Source organism: Lepidochelys kempii, chromosome 10 (assembly GCF_965140265.1).
Source record: "Lepidochelys kempii isolate rLepKem1 chromosome 10, rLepKem1.hap2, whole genome shotgun sequence".
Taxonomy (NCBI): domain Eukaryota; kingdom Metazoa; phylum Chordata; order Testudines; family Cheloniidae; genus Lepidochelys; species Lepidochelys kempii.
Window position 1 is genome coordinate 51,779,446 of NC_133265.1, and position 17,400 is coordinate 51,796,845.

The 17,400-nt window shown below is 45.5% G+C and overlaps 1 protein-coding gene across 9 annotated transcripts in view; it reads left to right on the forward strand.

Moving 5' to 3' along the window:
• The window catches only part of HERC1 (HECT and RLD domain containing E3 ubiquitin protein ligase family member 1), a 217,521-nt gene that overhangs the window by 160,649 nt on the left and 39,472 nt on the right, over nucleotides 1-17,400 (forward strand). For 7 of the 9 annotated variants that reach the window (XM_073303562.1, XM_073303565.1, XM_073303566.1 and 4 more), the window contains 5 exons: nucleotides 1,529-1,788; nucleotides 2,762-2,889; nucleotides 5,221-5,348; nucleotides 6,356-6,556; nucleotides 13,250-13,380. In XM_073303562.1, coding sequence (XP_073159663.1) covers nucleotides 1,529-1,788; nucleotides 2,762-2,889; nucleotides 5,221-5,348; nucleotides 6,356-6,556; nucleotides 13,250-13,380 — 848 coding nt within the window. The remainder of the gene's footprint in view (nucleotides 1-1,528; nucleotides 1,789-2,761; nucleotides 2,890-5,220; nucleotides 5,349-6,355; nucleotides 6,557-13,249; nucleotides 13,381-17,400) is intronic. The other 2 variants (XM_073303563.1, XM_073303568.1) reach the window with 2 other exon arrangements.

Below are 17,400 nucleotides of genomic sequence, written 5' to 3' on the forward strand. Positions count from 1 at the left end.
ATGAAAGAACAAAAGTTAATATGGTGGTTAGCATCGGGGGACATGCCACTGCTTCCAGGAGCCATGGTATACACGGAGTGTGGCAAGCCCCTGACCCTGCTCCCTGGCGGGAGCTCGAGGACAGGATTAAAATGTCTGAAGGGCTGGATGCGGCCCCTGGGTTTGGGGAAGCTTGAATATTGTGGAGATATTAGGGCAAACTTTAGTAGTCTTCTGGTTAGTTGATAGCTCATTCCTAGTTATAAGGGAGAATATTTAGAGAGGTCATTTGTTAGCATGTGAGCATTAGAGACTAAGTTGGATAAGTCTCATAACTGGAATATTGGCATAGATGGGGATGGCTTGATTAGGAAGGACAGGCAGAAGAAAAAGGGAGTAAAATATATACAAGAATATATACACTTGTTCTGAGGTCCAGAAGGAAGTGAGAGGCAGACCAGTTAAAAGCCTCTGGGTAAAGATAAAAGGGGGAAAACGGGTGATGTCATGGTAGGGGTCTAACTTTTCAACACCAAATCAGGAAGAGGAGGCGGATGAGGCACTTGTGGAAGAAATAACCGATATATCCAAAACACAAGACCTTATAGTAATGGGTGACTTTCATTACCCAAACATCTGTTGGAAATTATAAATTATAATCTTTAGCCTCATGGTTAGCATACTCACCCACCGTGTATAAGGCCACTGGTTCAAGTCCCCCTTGCCTGATGGAAGTGTTGCCAGCACCCAGTGCCGAGAGGCAAAACAACAGGAGGGGTTTGTTACCCGGTGTGCTTTACTTAATAATTATAACAGGGTGGAGAAGCAGAAAAGTTTATTTGAAGCTTTAAAAAAAAAAAAGGTACAGGGAGAATAGAATTGGGGGGAGGGATAGCTCAGTGGTTTGAGCATTGGCCTGCTAAACCCAGGGTTGTGAGTTCAATCCCTGAGGGGGCCATTTAGTGATCGGGGGCAAAAATTGGGGATTGGTCCTGCTTTGAGCAGGGGGTTGGACTAGATGACCTCCTGAGGTCCCTTCCAACCCTGATATTCTATGTTATTCTATGTTATACCTGAATAATCATCAGAGACATTTATTTACGAATTAGTTATAAAACCAATGGTGTATGGTTCATATTCTTATGGAGTCTCATTGACTGCCAGTGAGGCTCCACATGGGTGCAGACGTTTATGCTAATAGATCCCAATGCAGGACTGGGGCCTTAAAAAGCTTGGTGTTTTAGGATGAAATCCTGGCCCAATTATGTCAATTGGAGTTCCCCATTGACTCTAATGAGGACAGTATTTCGCCGTCAATCTAAAGGGCTTCTGAAGAGTTTTGTGGAAAAAAGATTAGAGGATGGCTGGTTTTCAGTCTGTATCAGAACAGTTTTTCCAAATTTAAGATGGCTCTGTGGTATTTTTAGTAAAGAAAAAAAACATCTTTTTGCAGAAATTTTGTTCTTTCTAGCAATTGTGTGTAATATTTTATTGGCTTGTTTAATACTATCAATATTCATTTGGGCATCATCTTATTGTTTTGTTTAAGCAGGTTTAATTGCCCATTTGTATGCCCATCCTCCCTGTGATCCTTCTGCTGTAGGCCCTCTGGAGCTGGCTAATGCATTAGCAGCTTGCTGCCTTTCCTCAAGGTTGTCTTCACAACATAGGCAGTGGGCTGCACAGCAGCTTGTGCGAACTCTTGCAGCACATGACCGAGACAACCAAATTAGTCCTCAGACCCTTGCTGATATGGGTGGAGATCTACGAAAATGCTCCTTCATAAAACTGGAGGCTCATCAGAACAGGGTAAGTATTGTTCCTCCCAAAATAGTTTTTTTTAATGTATAATTTATTCTTTTATTGACCTTTTACTTTAGAACACAGAAAAAATGCAAGTAATTACATAACCATATAAGCAAAGCAACAGACTGCTGGTATTTTATAGAAAAAGTATTTTCCCACAAAAGATAAATAAAATTTTGTAGTGATAAATACTGATTGGGACAACATCTTATGCCATAAAACATTTAACCTGTTGCTGCTGTGCAGCTTACTTTTATCAAAGATTTTGGCCTTCTGCTACTAATTTTGTTGTTGTAGCTACAAATCTTTTAAAATTAAGATTTAACATTGCTTAATCCCTCTTTTTACAAAAGAAATGAATGGGAGGAGGATCACAGTAAATTATATCCTCAAAAATGACAAATTAAATGAGCTAGGAGTGGGGTGGGGAATGAGGGTAACTACATTTCAAATTCCTTATTCTAGTGTCAGCTTCAATAATTAAGGCACTGATCTGGCAAAAATGGCGCTGCATGAGCAGCATCTTGTTGACATCACTATCTGTCAACATAGAGGCAGTTGCAGAAATGAGACCTTTTGCATCTGTCGGATTCATTAAACTGATTTAAAAAAATAAACACACAAAGTCAACTGAATTATTACAAGTCTTTTCTTATACATTTGTTTTAAAAGTACACATGTATTAATTTGTTTTGCCATAATAGATAATCTGTCTCGTTTACTATTCTGTTTGACAGTGGCCTATGGAAGATGATTCATGTGCAGTACCCCTAATAATGCTCCTAACTATGCAATACTGTACGATGAAAGGAAATTTCTTCTTGGGCACTGTTGGATTCTGTTTAGTATAATTGATTTAAATAATACAGCTAATGCTTTGTCCAAATCAGGCAAACTTAATGAGTTGCATGAGATGAATATGTCTACCCTTAAATTTTAAACTCTGGTTTTACACTTGTTAATTTAATTTCTGCAGGTGATGACATGTGTTTGGTGCAATAAAAAGGGACTTTTGGCAACTAGTGGGAATGATGGGACTATAAGAGTGTGGAATGTAACAAAGAAGCAATATTCATTGCAGCAAACATGTGTATTCAACAAATTGTAAGTTGTTTATTTATGGAAGTCAGTTATTAATTGATCCACAATGGCAATCATGTGGGGATTCCCATGGGCACAGGAAACTGCCTGAGCGTAGGATGCTCTTATTCTTCTTTGGGATTACTGTATTTAAAATAACAAAAATGATTAAAAGTAAATGATTTAAAACTGAAAAGAGAACCTAAAATTGAAGGTGGAGGTAGTAATCCAGATAAGGGGATTAAATTTTTTTTTCTTGACCTGAAAATGTTTATGTATTACTTTATAATAAATCTACCAAAGAACAAAGATTAACGAGCAAAATATAAGCTTAAAGAGGGACTGTCATACTGAGGGCAGCTTACAAATATATTGACTTAAATGTACTTTTGAATGAATTTAATTGTTTTCCTAACTGCTGTGTGACCTTGAGCAAGTCCCTGGACTTCTTAAATGCTTATTCTTCCTTATCTGTAAAGTTGGGGTGTATCAAATTATATTTGCCTGCTTCATAGGGATTTAAGAAGCCTAACGAAGGGCCTGATTCCCATTCACTCAGTGGGAGTCTTTCCTTTGATTTCAAAGTGCATTAGATATGGCCCAAAAATATGTTTATACTGTACTAAGTATTAAGGTAATTTTGGGGTTAATTGTGGGAATAGAATTCAGGACACATGGGCTTGCATTCCACTGCTTATTTCTCTAGGCCATTTGGCCTTGCGGGAAGTGGTACTCCCTTCTCCTTATGGCATTTACGTATTTTAGGTACCTGTATGTGCTGATTGCAAGTTTCTTGAAGTATGTATTTGTTTTGGGCTTTAGCAGACTTGCATTAGAGCTGTCTCCTGAGGAGTTTTTTACACACACACACGCTTTTGTGCAGTTCAGAAATTTCATCTCTCTCTAGCATGGACTTCTTAAGCTCTGTAAAAGATGGCTTGCAGAATTAAGAATTTTGCAGAGCTTATAATACACACACGAACTGTTTTTCAAAAACTAAATAATTCACCAAGCAACTCTCCAAAACTGGTAAATGAAACCAGTTCCAGACAAAGCCAATTAAAACAAACTGGATGTTTCTTGGCCAAGCTTTTTTGGCATTGTGATGAGCCAAAAAAAATGAAGTGTCTACAATTGCCAATTCCAGCCAAGGAGTGATTAATAGAAGTTAGTGGGGAGGGTCAATGATGGTTTAAGCCATCATTTCACTGTCTTATCTTGGTGTCGTTGTGCTACGGAGCTGTTCCTTCAGCATAAATTAGAACAGCCTGAGGAGTACTGCAATTTACACTGGCTGCCAGTGGCCCCAACAAGCTGATATGATATCTGACATGTGGGGATACCATGATTGCACGCCCTGCACTTGTCACAGAGAATTGGAGGTCATAAGAGCTGCTATACAGCTCTGCACTCTAAAGAATCCTGTTAAGCTAAGGTGATCATAGAATCATAGGACTAGAAGAGACCTTGAGAGTTAATCTAGTCCAGTCCCCTACACTCATGGCAGGACTAAGTATTATCTAGACCATCCCTGACAGGTGTTTGGAGATTTTTAAGAGCAGGTTAGACAATGATGGAGATTCCACAACCTCCCTGGGCAATTTATTCCATTGCTTAACTACCCTGACAGGAAGTTTTTCCTAATGTCCAACCTAAATTGCCATTGCTGCAATTTAAGCCCATTGCTTCTTGTCCTGTACTCATAGGTTGGTACAATTTTCCTTCCTTTTCCTTTTAAGAACCTTTTATGTACTTGAAAACTGTTACGTTTCCTCTGTCTTCTCTTCTCCATACTAAACAAACCCAATTTTTTCAATCTTCTCTCATAGGTCATGTTTTCTAGACCTTTAATCGGTGATCCTACTGTGGTTGGCTAAACTGGCTTTAAAATAGCTTTACTCTAGTTGAGCTGTGCGAAGCTGCCCCAGTGTGGGAGTAGAATTGGGGCCAAAAATCAAGAAGAGAGAGTACCTCTTCTGACTTTTTTGTTCTTAGACCTCTTAACTTCCCTGTTCGGTTTTCCTGAGACTTCCCAGAAAACTCTACTTTGGCATAAGATAAAGTTTGTGATGTTTCAGGCAGGCTGGTTTAGTTTGACAATGTCAGAGATAGTCAGAATTAGGACTATTATAGAAAGCTAGCTGCAACATTTAACTACAGAGAGAGTCTCTCTAATAACTTTACCAGGGGATGATGTGGAATAAAAAATTGAGGGGAAAAAATGCTTGGTTCTATATCTGCAATAACAACAAGGGAAGTACAGAAAATGACTCAGATCTTTAATAGATTAAACTTTTTCTCATTTTCTCCAGTTAGAAATGCCTACTTTAAGTGCACTGTTTTATTCTTTTGTAGAGAAGGTGATTCAGAAGAAAGTCTGGGGTCACCCAGTGACCTTAGCTTGTCTCTCATCTGCTGGAGCATCAGTGGCAAGTATCTGGCTGGAGCTTTGGAAAAAACGGTGAACATATGGCAAGTCAATGGTATGATGCACATGGGTTTTTTGTTTTTTTTTAATAGTTTAACCTGTGTCTATGACAGCTATTTAAAAACTCCTGAGAAATGGCACTTTTGTATTGGTAGGTGTTTTTGCAGATTTAATTGTCAGTTAATATGCCTACTGTCCTTCATTAGGTGCTCTGAACCCAGCTAGTTCACTAGCACCTTAGTGCCTTTCTTTCAACATTTGTTACAATATAGGCATTGGAAACTCAGTAGTTAACATGAATCCTTCTAGCCTATCATTGAACCAGAAAAGAGTCATTGAAATTTGTGCTGGGCTTTAGACTTGCTTACTACAATAACAATCATTGCCTATAAATATTATTCTTTTTATAGGGTATAAAATATATTTGACATTTAAACTAGCTATCTCTAAAAGTTCGTATAAATAGTTCTTTAGAAAGCAGTTCAAAAAGGTTCCAACATTTTCCTTCCATAGGTGCACCAGAATGCTCAAAATGGTACGTTCGAGACTAACTCTGAAAGGAGAAGAGCATTAATCCTTTAGACAGCTGTAGGATCTCTATCTAACTTCTTACGTTTGCAAAAATCACTAGTTACAGTTTTTGACAGTCTTGGATGTTTCCATAGAGAACTGTTCCTATGTGCTTGACACACGCTTGGTTCAGTGTATTGTTTCATTTATATGGTTACTGGCACTTCATCATTGTCTGAATGCTGCAGTCTTTCATAAAATTTCACTTCCTTCTTCTGTGAATTACTTTTTCTGGAGTAATTTGTTTGAAGATTAGTTCTATATGTGATGCTGTTAGAGACATTATATTGATTTATTTTTCATGGCAAGTTAGTAACCAGTTACTTTGTAATCACATACCATATGTCAGCTTAAAGGATTTTAAGGATCATCAGTAGTATATGTCCAAGTTGTATACATAGTTTTTCAACGTTGTCCTCTGAAAGGTACTCTTTGGTCTTTTAATGTGAAGTAAAATGAAGTATTATAGTAACAGATTTTTGTGGGTTTTAGGAGGAAAAGGATTATTAGACCTTCAGCCGCACTGGGTATCTGCTCTAGCTTGGCCAGAAGAAGGGCCAACTGCAACATGGACAGGAGACGCCCCAGAAGTATTATTAGTAGGTCGTATGGATGGATCTCTTGGTCTTATTGAAGTTGTAGATGTTTCAACCATGCATCGATTAGAACTGGAGCATTGCTATAGAAAGGATGGTAGGTGACCGTACTGATATTTCAAAAGAAAACTTGTAAGTTACATACTTAGAATTTTTTGCCATCTGTATCGAAAATGCAGTCTACTTCAGTTTTATGAAGAACTGTCCACACAGATTCCAGTTCTAGTACACCTATGCCCCATAAACACAAGATCAGATTCTTTTTGGCCAACAGTGTCTGTTAGAGCTGTGTCTGCACCCTGGATTCTCTTGCCTCATCCCCAGCTCCCCACCCCAAAGGCATAAAAAGTGTAGCAGGCTCAGCTTTTCCTCGGTTTCTTCTTATTGTCCGCGGCATCAAGTTGGTACCCCTTTAGTGTCCACTTTGGTCAGGCAATACCAACCAAAGATTTTCTAAATGGGTATCTAATTATATTAAATACAGCACCCATAGAGATTAGAGCCCATTCCACCAGGTCTCAGAATGGTGTATGCTATACTATCTTGTGTATGATGTTGGACAGTACTTCATAATGCACTACCTTACCATGAGGAAAGAGACTTCTTCCTGACCTCAGCTGGTGACCAGTTAATGCCCTAAAGCATGGTGCTTGATGTTACTGATGTACATGGAGCAGGGATTCCTGATTTCTGTTCCGAACTCTGACACTGACTCTGTGTGATGTCTGGCAAGTCACTTAACCTCTGCATGCCTCAGTTTATCTCTGTTAAATGGGGATTTTAATACACATCACACAGGAAATTGTGTGGCTTAATCAATTAACATATAAAGTGCTAGAATATCCTTCCATATAGGGTGCAGCATTAAAGTCCAAAATCTAACGTTGCCCAGCATCCCTGTCAGAAATGTGCAGGGCAACTACATGGGGATTAGTCCACCTTTCATCCAGCATTATTCATTAGTTGAGGCCTCAAGATCTGATGCCCTCTTGGGCAGTGATATTCTGCAGTCATTATTTAAATAGGACTCCTAACATCCACCTTCTGATGTGGTCAGAGCTTGCAAGTCATTAGAAGTGAAATCCATGTGGACAATCATTCAGAGAAAAAACAGCAACTGTCATTTTTCAAGATGTGCTGTCCACGTATATTCTATGCCTCATGCTCCTTCCCTGCTACTCTGGAGTCTAAGGCCATCTGGACCCCATATTGACAAAGGAACTGAGGGACAGTTGGCCCATTCTGTTCTTTATGCCCTCGAGTGGGAGGGCATCCAGAGTACAGGCACAGCACCAGTGCACACTACTGGTCAAAGAATATCATCTTGTGTGCATGGGATGCATGCACACTAGAAGTGGAACCTATGTGGACTACACATCTTGAAGATCTGCACTTTCTGTAGAATAGGTAACCATTTTCATTCTTTTAATGCCTAAACTTCCAACAGGGATTTTATTACAACTACAAATGCTGCTTCTTCAAAGGGGCATTTAAAAAAACAGTGCAGTTGTTATTGTTAAATTGCTATGTGAGCAATGTAGGATTCAAGACTCCCTTGCCTAACCGTTACAGGTTGGATGTGTGAAGAAAGACATATGTATCCTCTCTGACCTTATCTACATTAGCGATTTTTTTGTGGGGGGAGGAACAATCTTACTGTAACTGGTGCAGCTCCATTTGTGACTGTGAAATTGTGAGAGACTTCCAAAAAGGAAACACAGACTTTGTGAAAAAAGCATAGAAGTAATCAGGGCTAGAACAGGAAAGCTATTTGCCTCCCTCTTTAAGACAGACTGTTAGCAAATGCATGAATTAAAAAAAAAAAAAAAGAGGAGGCAAAATCATATGAAAAGTGCCTTGAATAAAAGGCATTCAGTGGAAAGTTCATGGTTTCTAGCCATAAGTACTGTGGCATGGTTTGCAACTGAAATTCTTTGGTCATTAACTTATTCAAAGTAGAAAAGGACTGTCTATTTTGAATCCCATTTAAAATGGAAAAGAAGGAAAAAAAGAAGTGGCAATACTATATTAAATAAAACTTGAAGAGTAGCTGGGTAAATACGTAGGTTATGCTCATCCTATTGAAATGTATATTTAGAATTGCATTTATCTCTAAACTACCACAAAAAGCTTTTACGGTACTGTCTCCTATAAAATAGCACTGTGGATAGAAATGTATAACTACAGTGGTACTTAGATATTTAAGGTGATAGGCATAGAATAAAAAACATAAAGTAAACAGCTATATTAACATTCATTAAGCTGTAATTTTGTCATGTCATTTTTGTTTTCTGAAAGTAATTACAATACAAAAACTTGGAGTGCTTGCTCCTGTCGATTCCATTCTAGGTGTATGCGCATGCCCACGTGCGCGATCGTCAAAGATTTTTGCCTTAGCAGTATCCGTAGGGTCGGCTTTGGCTCTCCATGGAGTTCCATGCTCATGTGTCGGTATATCAGGCACCATTGGCCTTACGTCCTCTCAGTTCCTTCTTACTGCTCGTGGTGGTTAGAGCGCTTTTCCTCACATAGCAAAGTCTAGCAGTTTCGTACATTCTGACTTTGAGCCTTAGGGCCTTGTAAATAGTTTGTTTACAGTAGTTAGTGTTAAGTGTAGTTAGAAGTTAGAGTCCCATCAGGGACTTCGCCCAAAGTGGGGCATGCCCCAGTCTCCTGAGTTTAAGCTCTACTCGGACTGCAACAGGCCTATGCCTGTTATTGACCGACATAGCAGCTGCCTCAAGGGTTTGGGGGAATCACATGTGAAGGACAAGTGTTGTATCTGTAAAAACTTTTGACCCAGGACCCAGAAAGAGTGCAATATCTGTTTGAGGGCTCTCCTCAGGGAGGCTGTGCTTCCGACTGGCTTCCAAGACATCCCGGCTGGACTCTACCCCTGGTACCTTGGCCACTGTGCATAGTGCACGCCTGGCACCAGGCTTTGCGCAGCACCGCTCTCCATCGCCAGTGCCCAAAAAGAAGACCCAGAAATATGGCTCCCCAGCATTGGCCAGGAAAGAACATGAGCTATCAGGCAAAGGACCCAGTTCAGGCTGCTCATCCACACTGGAGCCACATGGACATGCCTCCCTGTTCGGGCTCTTAGCCCCCCCCCCCCCCCAAAGGATCCACCACTGACTCCCGGGAGCAGTAGGGGACCCAGACTTGTGGCGGGCCCAGCCAGTATGAAATGCAGGGCCACTGGTTGCGGGATGATCTGGCCCTGTATATCAATGTCGGGGAGCTCAGAGCAGATCGCCTGACCTGCCAGGCTTTCTTACCCCACCTGAAGGGCAAGGTGGTGCAGGTCTTGACATACAATACTGCTGCAATGTATTACATCAACAGGCAGGGCGGAGCCAGGTTGTTGGCCCTTTGCCAAGAACTTCTCCGCCTTTTGGACTTTTGTGTGTGGCATGCTGTTCATCTGGTAGCCACACACCTGCCCGGGACCAGGAACGTATTAGCAGATCACCTCAGCAGGACCTTCTCATCTGGCCACAAGGGTTGCTCCATCTAGAGCAGGGGGTCGGCTTTTAGAAGTGGTGTGCCGAGTCTTCATTTATTCACTTTAATTTAAGGTTTCGTATGCCAATAATACATTTTAACATCTTTTAGAAGATCTCTCTCTATAAGTCTATATATTATGTAACTAAACTATTGTCGTATGTAAACAAGGTTTTCAAAATGTTTAAGAAGCATCATTTAAAATGAAATTAAAACGCCGCCGGCCCACTCAGCCCATTTCCAGCCTGGGGTTCCGTTCACCTAGGCCGGCAGTGGGTTGAGCTGGGCCTGCGGCCAGGACCCTGTCTGGCAAGGGGCAGGCAGCCAGAACACCAGACTGGCAGTGGGCTGAGCGGGGCCGGCAGCTGGGACCCCAGACCGGCAGTGGGCTGAGCTGCTCAGCCCACTACCCCTCAGCCTGCTGTCGGTCTGGGGTTCCGTCCGCCAGCTCCTGCCAGCCAGAGTCCTGGCTGCCGGCCCCGCTCAGCCTGCTGCCGGTCTGGGATCCCAGCCCTGCCCACATAGAGTGGGTACCTACCTTCTCTCTGGTTCTAGCCATTCTCTTCCTCTCTGTGCACTGAGATGAGGGTGGGAGTGTGCTGACAACAGGGCTGGGGGTGAAGGAGCAGGCTGGGGTGCAGGGTCTGGCCAAGAGCTAGAATGAGGGAGTGGGCTCAGGGTTGGGGCAGGAGGTTTGGGTGTGGAGCGCTTACCTGGGCAGCTCCCATTTGGTGTGAGGGGTGGGAGTGGGGATGTGGGGGATGCAAGAGTCAGGGCATAGGGTGTGGGGGAACTGGGTATTTGTGGGGGGTGCAGGAGTCAGGGCATAGGGTCTGGGGGGGGTGTGAGGAGGGTGCAGGAGTCAGGGCAGAAGGCTGGGGGGGGCTCGGTATGTGTGGGGGGTGCTGGAGTCAGGGCTGGGGTTGTGAGGGGGGTGCAGGGGTCAGGGCAGAGGGCTGAGTGTGTGTGAGGAGGGTTCAGGGGTCAAGGCAGAGGGCTGGGGGTGTGGGCTGGGGTCATGGGGGTTCTCCCATCCCCCTGCCCTGAGCGGCTCACGGCAGGGGGCTGGAGGGGATATGCCCTGATTCCAGCCCCCTTCCCCAAGGTCCCCGGAGCAGAGAGAGGTGCTGTGGCTCCTCTTTTACCCCTCCTACTCCAAAGCAAGGGCCGTCAGCTGATCGGCCGCAGGGAGGGAGAGGAGGAGGGGCAGGAAGTGTGTGTGGGGGGGAAGCTTGCATGCCCTGCACGGAGAGCACGGGGGGGGGCGGAAAAGAGCGGGCCGGGCAAGGCAGGATTTTTAGTGGCACGCGGCTGTCTGCCTGGGTCCGGCAGGCAGCAGCATGCCATTAAAAATTGGCTCACGTGCCATAGGTTGCCGACCCCTGATCTAGAGGCAGTCAGTACAATCTTCCAGAGGTGGGGAACTCCCCCGGTGGACCTGTTTGTGTCCAGGCAGAACAGGAAATGCCATGTGTTCTGTTTGTTCCAGGGGATGGACCGGGGCTCCCTGTCAATGTGTTTCTCCTCCCATGGTCGGGGGCGCTAATGTATCCCTTCCCACCAGTGCCATTGATTCACAGTCCTCGTGAAGCTCAAACAGGACAGGATGAAGATTATCCTAATACCCCCTGCATGACCTCACCAGTACTGGTTCAGCACGCTGCTGGACCTTTCAGTAGCCGCCTCGCTGCAGCTACCCCTCTGGCCGGATCTGCTGTCCCAGAACAATGGCAGTCTTCTGCACCCAAACTTTTCGGCACTGACACTCGACTGCATGGCTAATCGCGGACGAACGGGAATGTTTGGCCCGGGTTCAGCAGGTCTTGTTGGGTAACAGAAAACCCTCCACCAGAGCAACTTACTTGGCCAAGTGGAAAAGGTTCACGTGCTGGGCCTCAGAACGGCGTATCTGAGCCTCACAGGCCTCTGTGCAGGAGATCCTGGATTATCTTCTGCACCTCAAACTCCAAGGTTTATCCGCATCCTTGATCATGGTCCACCTGGCCACTATTTCGGCTTTCCACCCTCCATTGTAAGACAGGTCTGTCTTTGTTCACAACATGATGGCCCAGTTTTTGAAGGGTCTGGAGCGTCTCTACCTGCATGTCCGGGATCCCTTCCCTCCCTCGCACCTGAATCTCATGCTGTCGAGGCTCAAGTGGGCCTCCCTTCAAGCCTCTGGCTTCCTGCTCTCTCCTGCTTCTGTCCTGGAAGGTTTTGTTCCTGGTTGCAGTAACGTCAGCCTGGAGGGTGTCTGAGATGAGGGCGTTTACTTCAGAACCGCCCTATATGGTATTCTACAAGGATAAGGTCCAGCTGCGCCCAGACCCAGCGTTTCTGCCCAAGGTAGTTTCCTAGTTTCAGACTGGCTGGGGCATATACTTACCTGTCTTCTTTCCAAAGCCTCCTATGTCAGATGAGGAACGCAGGCTGCATGCCCTGGACGTTAGGAGGGCACTGGCTTTCTACATAGATAGAACAAAGCCGTCCTGTAAATCAACACAGTTGTTCATTATGGTGGCAGACAGAATGAGATGTCGCCCAGTGTCTGCTCAAAGGATTTCGCCCTGGATCACTGCCTGCATCCGCTACGGCTGTGAGCTGGCAACAATGCCTCTGCCGGCTATCGTGATGGCTCACTCGACTAGGGCTCAAGTGTCATCAGCAGCCTTCCTGGCGCAGGCACCAATCCAAGAGATCTGTAGGGCCACTACCTGGTCATCTGTCCACATGCTCACATCTCATTATGCACTTACCCAGCAGGCTCGAGATGACGCTGGTTTTGGCAGAGCAGTGCTTCAAGCTGCATAACTGTGAACTCCGAGCCCACCTCCAAGGATATTTGAGTCACCTAGAATGGAATCGACATGAGCAAGCACTCAAAGAAGAAAAAACAGTTACCTACCTTTTTGTAACTGTTGTTCTTCGAGATGTGTTGCTCATGTCCGTTCCATTACCCCGCCTTTCTGTCCCTCTGTCGGAGTTGCCGGCAAGAAGGAACTGAGAGGGCATCGGGTCGGCGGCACCTGATATACTAATACATGAGTGCGGCACTCAAGGAGGTGCCACAGCTGACCCTACAGATACCGCTAAGGCAAAAATCTCCGACAACCACGCACATGGGCGCGCACCTAGAATGGAATGGACATGAGCAACACATCTCAAAGAACAACAGTTAGTTACGAAAAGGTAAGTAACCTCTTTCTCTGAGCTAAATGCAATGGGAATTGAACAGTATAGCTTGTAATTTAATATATTTTATTTGTGCTTATTGTTCCAATAGTGTCTGTCACATGCCTTGCCTGGTTCAGTGAAGACAGACCATTTGCAGTTGGCTATTCAGATGGAAAATTGCTGATAGGTACGAAGGAGCCACTTGAAAAAGGAGGAATTGTTCTAGTTGATGCACATAAGGTAGAGTTTTAATTTTCTTGAAAACTAATTCATACTCTCCTAGTTTCCCAAAGAGAATTCAGGATTTAAACTATAGTCTTCATTTCAAAATTGTGTATAAAAATGGCTTAAAAGATAATAGCCCATTTTTTAAAGAAAGCCACCTGTTACCGATGATGGACATCCAGTCTGATGTACATTTTAAACTGAAGTAAATTTAGAGGCCAAAAGAAGTTAAGGTGATTTGCAGGCGCACGCACACGCACACACGTGTGCAACAAGAGTTCTTCCAGTAGGGTTCTTCAAATGTATGTTGTTTATACTGTAACTGAAGTGCATTTCAAGATTTGCTGTGCACTTCTGATCTAAAAAAAGATGTAGTTCTCTATGAACAATTTGACAAATTTAAAAGTAATTTTAGATACTAGCCTGTTAAATTTTCTTACTTAAAATGTATCATTTATTTTACAGATAGGGTTTTTTTGCCAGAACTAAAAAAGTTATTATGAAATGTAAAAGATGTTTCTCAAAATACTCCGGCATTGCACCTTATGTCCCTGTTCTGGCCAATATATGGCAGTCCAGTGGCCAATAAAATCAATAAATAATTTGCAAAGAGACTTCCCCCACAGTGAAAGGCTGATGTAAGCAGACCCAGTGTTGTTCCATTCACAATTCCCATTGTATGGAGCATGCCAAGCACAGGAATAGGCAAGTTGGAAGCAGGAAGGGAAATAATCTGCAGTGCAACCCATAAAATAGCCTGCGAATGGCTGCCATAAATTACAGATTACTGGGCTGTTCTAACGTATGCCAGGATCCATTTTGGCTCTGACAGCAGGCTGGACTCCAAGAATGAAAAGGTGGCATAAATTCACCTTTGCTCCATCTTCTGGGCTGCACCTTTTGTGCTACATCTTTCAGGAAGCACAGTGCAGAATCTGGCCCATTATCTACAGATTCAGGTAAGGACTTTGTGTCACTGGAGTACTTTCATATTACAACTTCATAACTAAAAAGTTGCGTAAAGCCTCGCAGGATACTTTGAAAAACATTTTGTAGAAAGAGAATTCTGCTTATTGTGTACTTTCTGTGAATCTTTCCCCATATTCTTTATTATTAGTAATGATCCTGTTTTCATTAAACTTTTTTTCTTTGAGTGCTTGTTCATGTCAGTTCCAGTCAGGTGTGTGCGCGCGCATGTGCACAGTAGCCGGAAGATTTTTTCCCCTAGCAGCATCTGGGGGGTCGGCCTGGGTGCCCCCTGGAGTCGCGCCCATTAAAGTGCCCTGCCGCCCCCTCAGTTCCTTCTTACTGCCAGTGACGGTAGCTGGAACTTCCTCTTGCTCTTGCATCGGCAAGCAGCTTAGTAGTACTTTTGGTTTTCTCTGTAGATAGTTAGTTCTAGTTGGTTAGAATAATGTAGTTAGTTCACTTAAAATTTTCAGTTATGGGGGGTGTCATCCCCCATCTCCCCCATTTTTCTCCCCCCCCTTATTTGTCACTGGGGCATGCCACGATCCCCAGGCTTCAAGACTTGCCAGGGCTGCGCGAAGCGCATGCCTAAAAGTGACCCCTCACACTTCCTGTATACGGTGTCTGGGCGAAGGTCACCAAAAAGACTGCTGCAAGATCTGTCAAGAATTCCGCCTGAGAACTCTTAAAGAGAAGGAGCAGTGGCTTAAAATCCTCTTCATGGAGGCAGCTCTCCAACTTCAGTCAGACCCGGTGCCGGAGATCCCGCTCCCAGTATGTCATCTTCGGTGCGGAGCACTCCGGTGCTGTCTTCAGTCAAAGAGAGACACCGACAAGGAGGCTCAGCACTGTCATGGAGCCTTTCGGGGGCACTCCAGCCTTCGGCACTGGTCCCAATCACCAGTGCAGAAGAAGAAGAGGATGGAAAGAGGCCGATCCCCCGTGGCAAAATCTAGGGACCAGCCATCAGTGGCACCTCAGTTGGGCCTTGACTCTGAGGCTCAGAGTGGAGCTACGTGAATTCCTGCCCAAGTGAGGCAGTCGAGTCTAGGCCCACCGCACTCGCCAAACCCCTTGGAGCACCTGCCACTCCTGTCCACCCCGGAGGCTTTTGAGGCAGCGCAGGACCTGCTGAGACTCACGGCGCCGTTCTCGTCCCCGAGGCAGAAAGATGTGCCAGCACTGTAGGCTTCATCCCAGCACCCCATTCAGTCAAAGGGAAAGTCGTCGATGATGTCACGCCCGTCACCACGGCACCCCCTCAACACCCCAGCGCCTCCATCCAGAGAGCGCAGTCGGTCCCCAAGCTCCCAACACTACATCGCGATGTGCAGCACCACCCTGGTCCTCCTATTCTGAAACATCAGAGTCAAACTCGTACCTTTCTGACTATAGCAGGAGCAGAGGGTCCCACGCAATGCAGTGGCCCTCACAATGGCAGAACCTGGCTCAGTGGCCCTTTTGGACTCTCGGGGCTTTCCATCAAGGCCAGGGTCAGAGCCCAGGATTCCGCTTGGGAGCTGCATCAGTGGCATCCGCCACGACGAGCGACTGAGCCATTATCTCCAGTGTCAATGCTGGCGGCCATGTCACCGTTACCAACAACGACAACGCCTTCAGCACCGGAGTGCTGCTGTTGTGGCGCCAGCTGCACCTTCGGCACTGACGACGGCACCGACATCGTTGTCTAAGCCGGCTGCAACGGCATCCATGAAGACCCCAGAGTAGATGCTACACCAGGTGTCTATACCAGCAACGGCGTGGGACCCGACGTCAGCACCAATACCCATGCCCTTCGTGGGACTGGGCCAACCAACCACAGTCCCCCTGGGGTCACGAGATCCCTCAGGTGGGGATGGTAGAGAGTCTCTAGTGGCCTCCTCCTCCTCTTCACCAGATGAGGCGCTGGCGGGCACTTCCATAGCCCCAGCTCTGGAAGACTCCAGGGTGTTGCAGCAGTTGCTGCGCCGGGTCACCAGGATCTGGGCATTAAGGCAGAAGAAGTAGATGATGAAGGCCCTATGGCTGATATCCTGGCCCCCTCGCCCCCTTCCCATATTGCCTTCCCATTTATAAAGACAATTATGGATATGACTAAGACCCTGTGGCAGACCCAGATCTCGCTGCCACCCACTGCCAAGCGTAACAAACGCCAGTACTTTGTGCCCTGCAGGAATTATGAACACCTATAATCCCACCCCCAGCCTGACTCTTTGGTGGTGGATGCTGCTAACCAGCAGGAGAGGCAAGGCTTTCAGGGCCCTTCTCCCAAGAATAGGGATGCTAAAAAACTAGACCTATTCGCGCTAAAGGTATACTCAACGGGGGGACTACAACTCCGAACAGCCAACCAGCAGGCCATCATCAGTCGGTACTCCTACAATACCTGCTCGGCAATGGCTAAATTCACAGAGTTCCTCCCCTCGGATTCCCATGCCAAATTTTCGGCTTTGGTCAAGGAGACTGATCTCCAGGGCATCGCTGCAGGCGGCACTTGATGGAGCAGATGCTGCCACCAGGGTTATGGCCACAGGAGTAGCCATGAGAAGGGGCTCATAGCTCCAGGTTTCCAGTCTCCCCTATGAGGTCCAGCAGACCATACAACACCTGCCTTTTGAGGGTGAGACTCTTTTTTCGGAGAAAATGGACACAAATCTAAACAGCCTAAAGGACTCCAGAGCCACCCTCAGGTCCCTGAGCCTCTGTACACTGTCAACGCAGCAGACACACTTCCATCCACAGCCTCCTCAGATGTTCGGTCACCAGAACCACCAGGACGGGTCCAGAAGGAGAAACAGGACTGGCCAGGAGAAGGCCGCGTCAACCCTCTGACCAGGGCTTAGGACAACCCAAGCCACCTTCAGGACCCAAACTGGTCTTTTGAAGGCACGGTCGAGGACGGTGTACCACTCCAAAGACTAGATCCACCCTGCCTTACCTTCTCGTCCCAACTATCCCCTTTCTACCGTGCATGGTCCTGTATCACCTCGGACCGCTGGGTGCTCTGCAGGGTAGAAAGGGGATACTCCATCCAATTCTGTGCCCTCCTGCCCTTCCCCGTCCCTC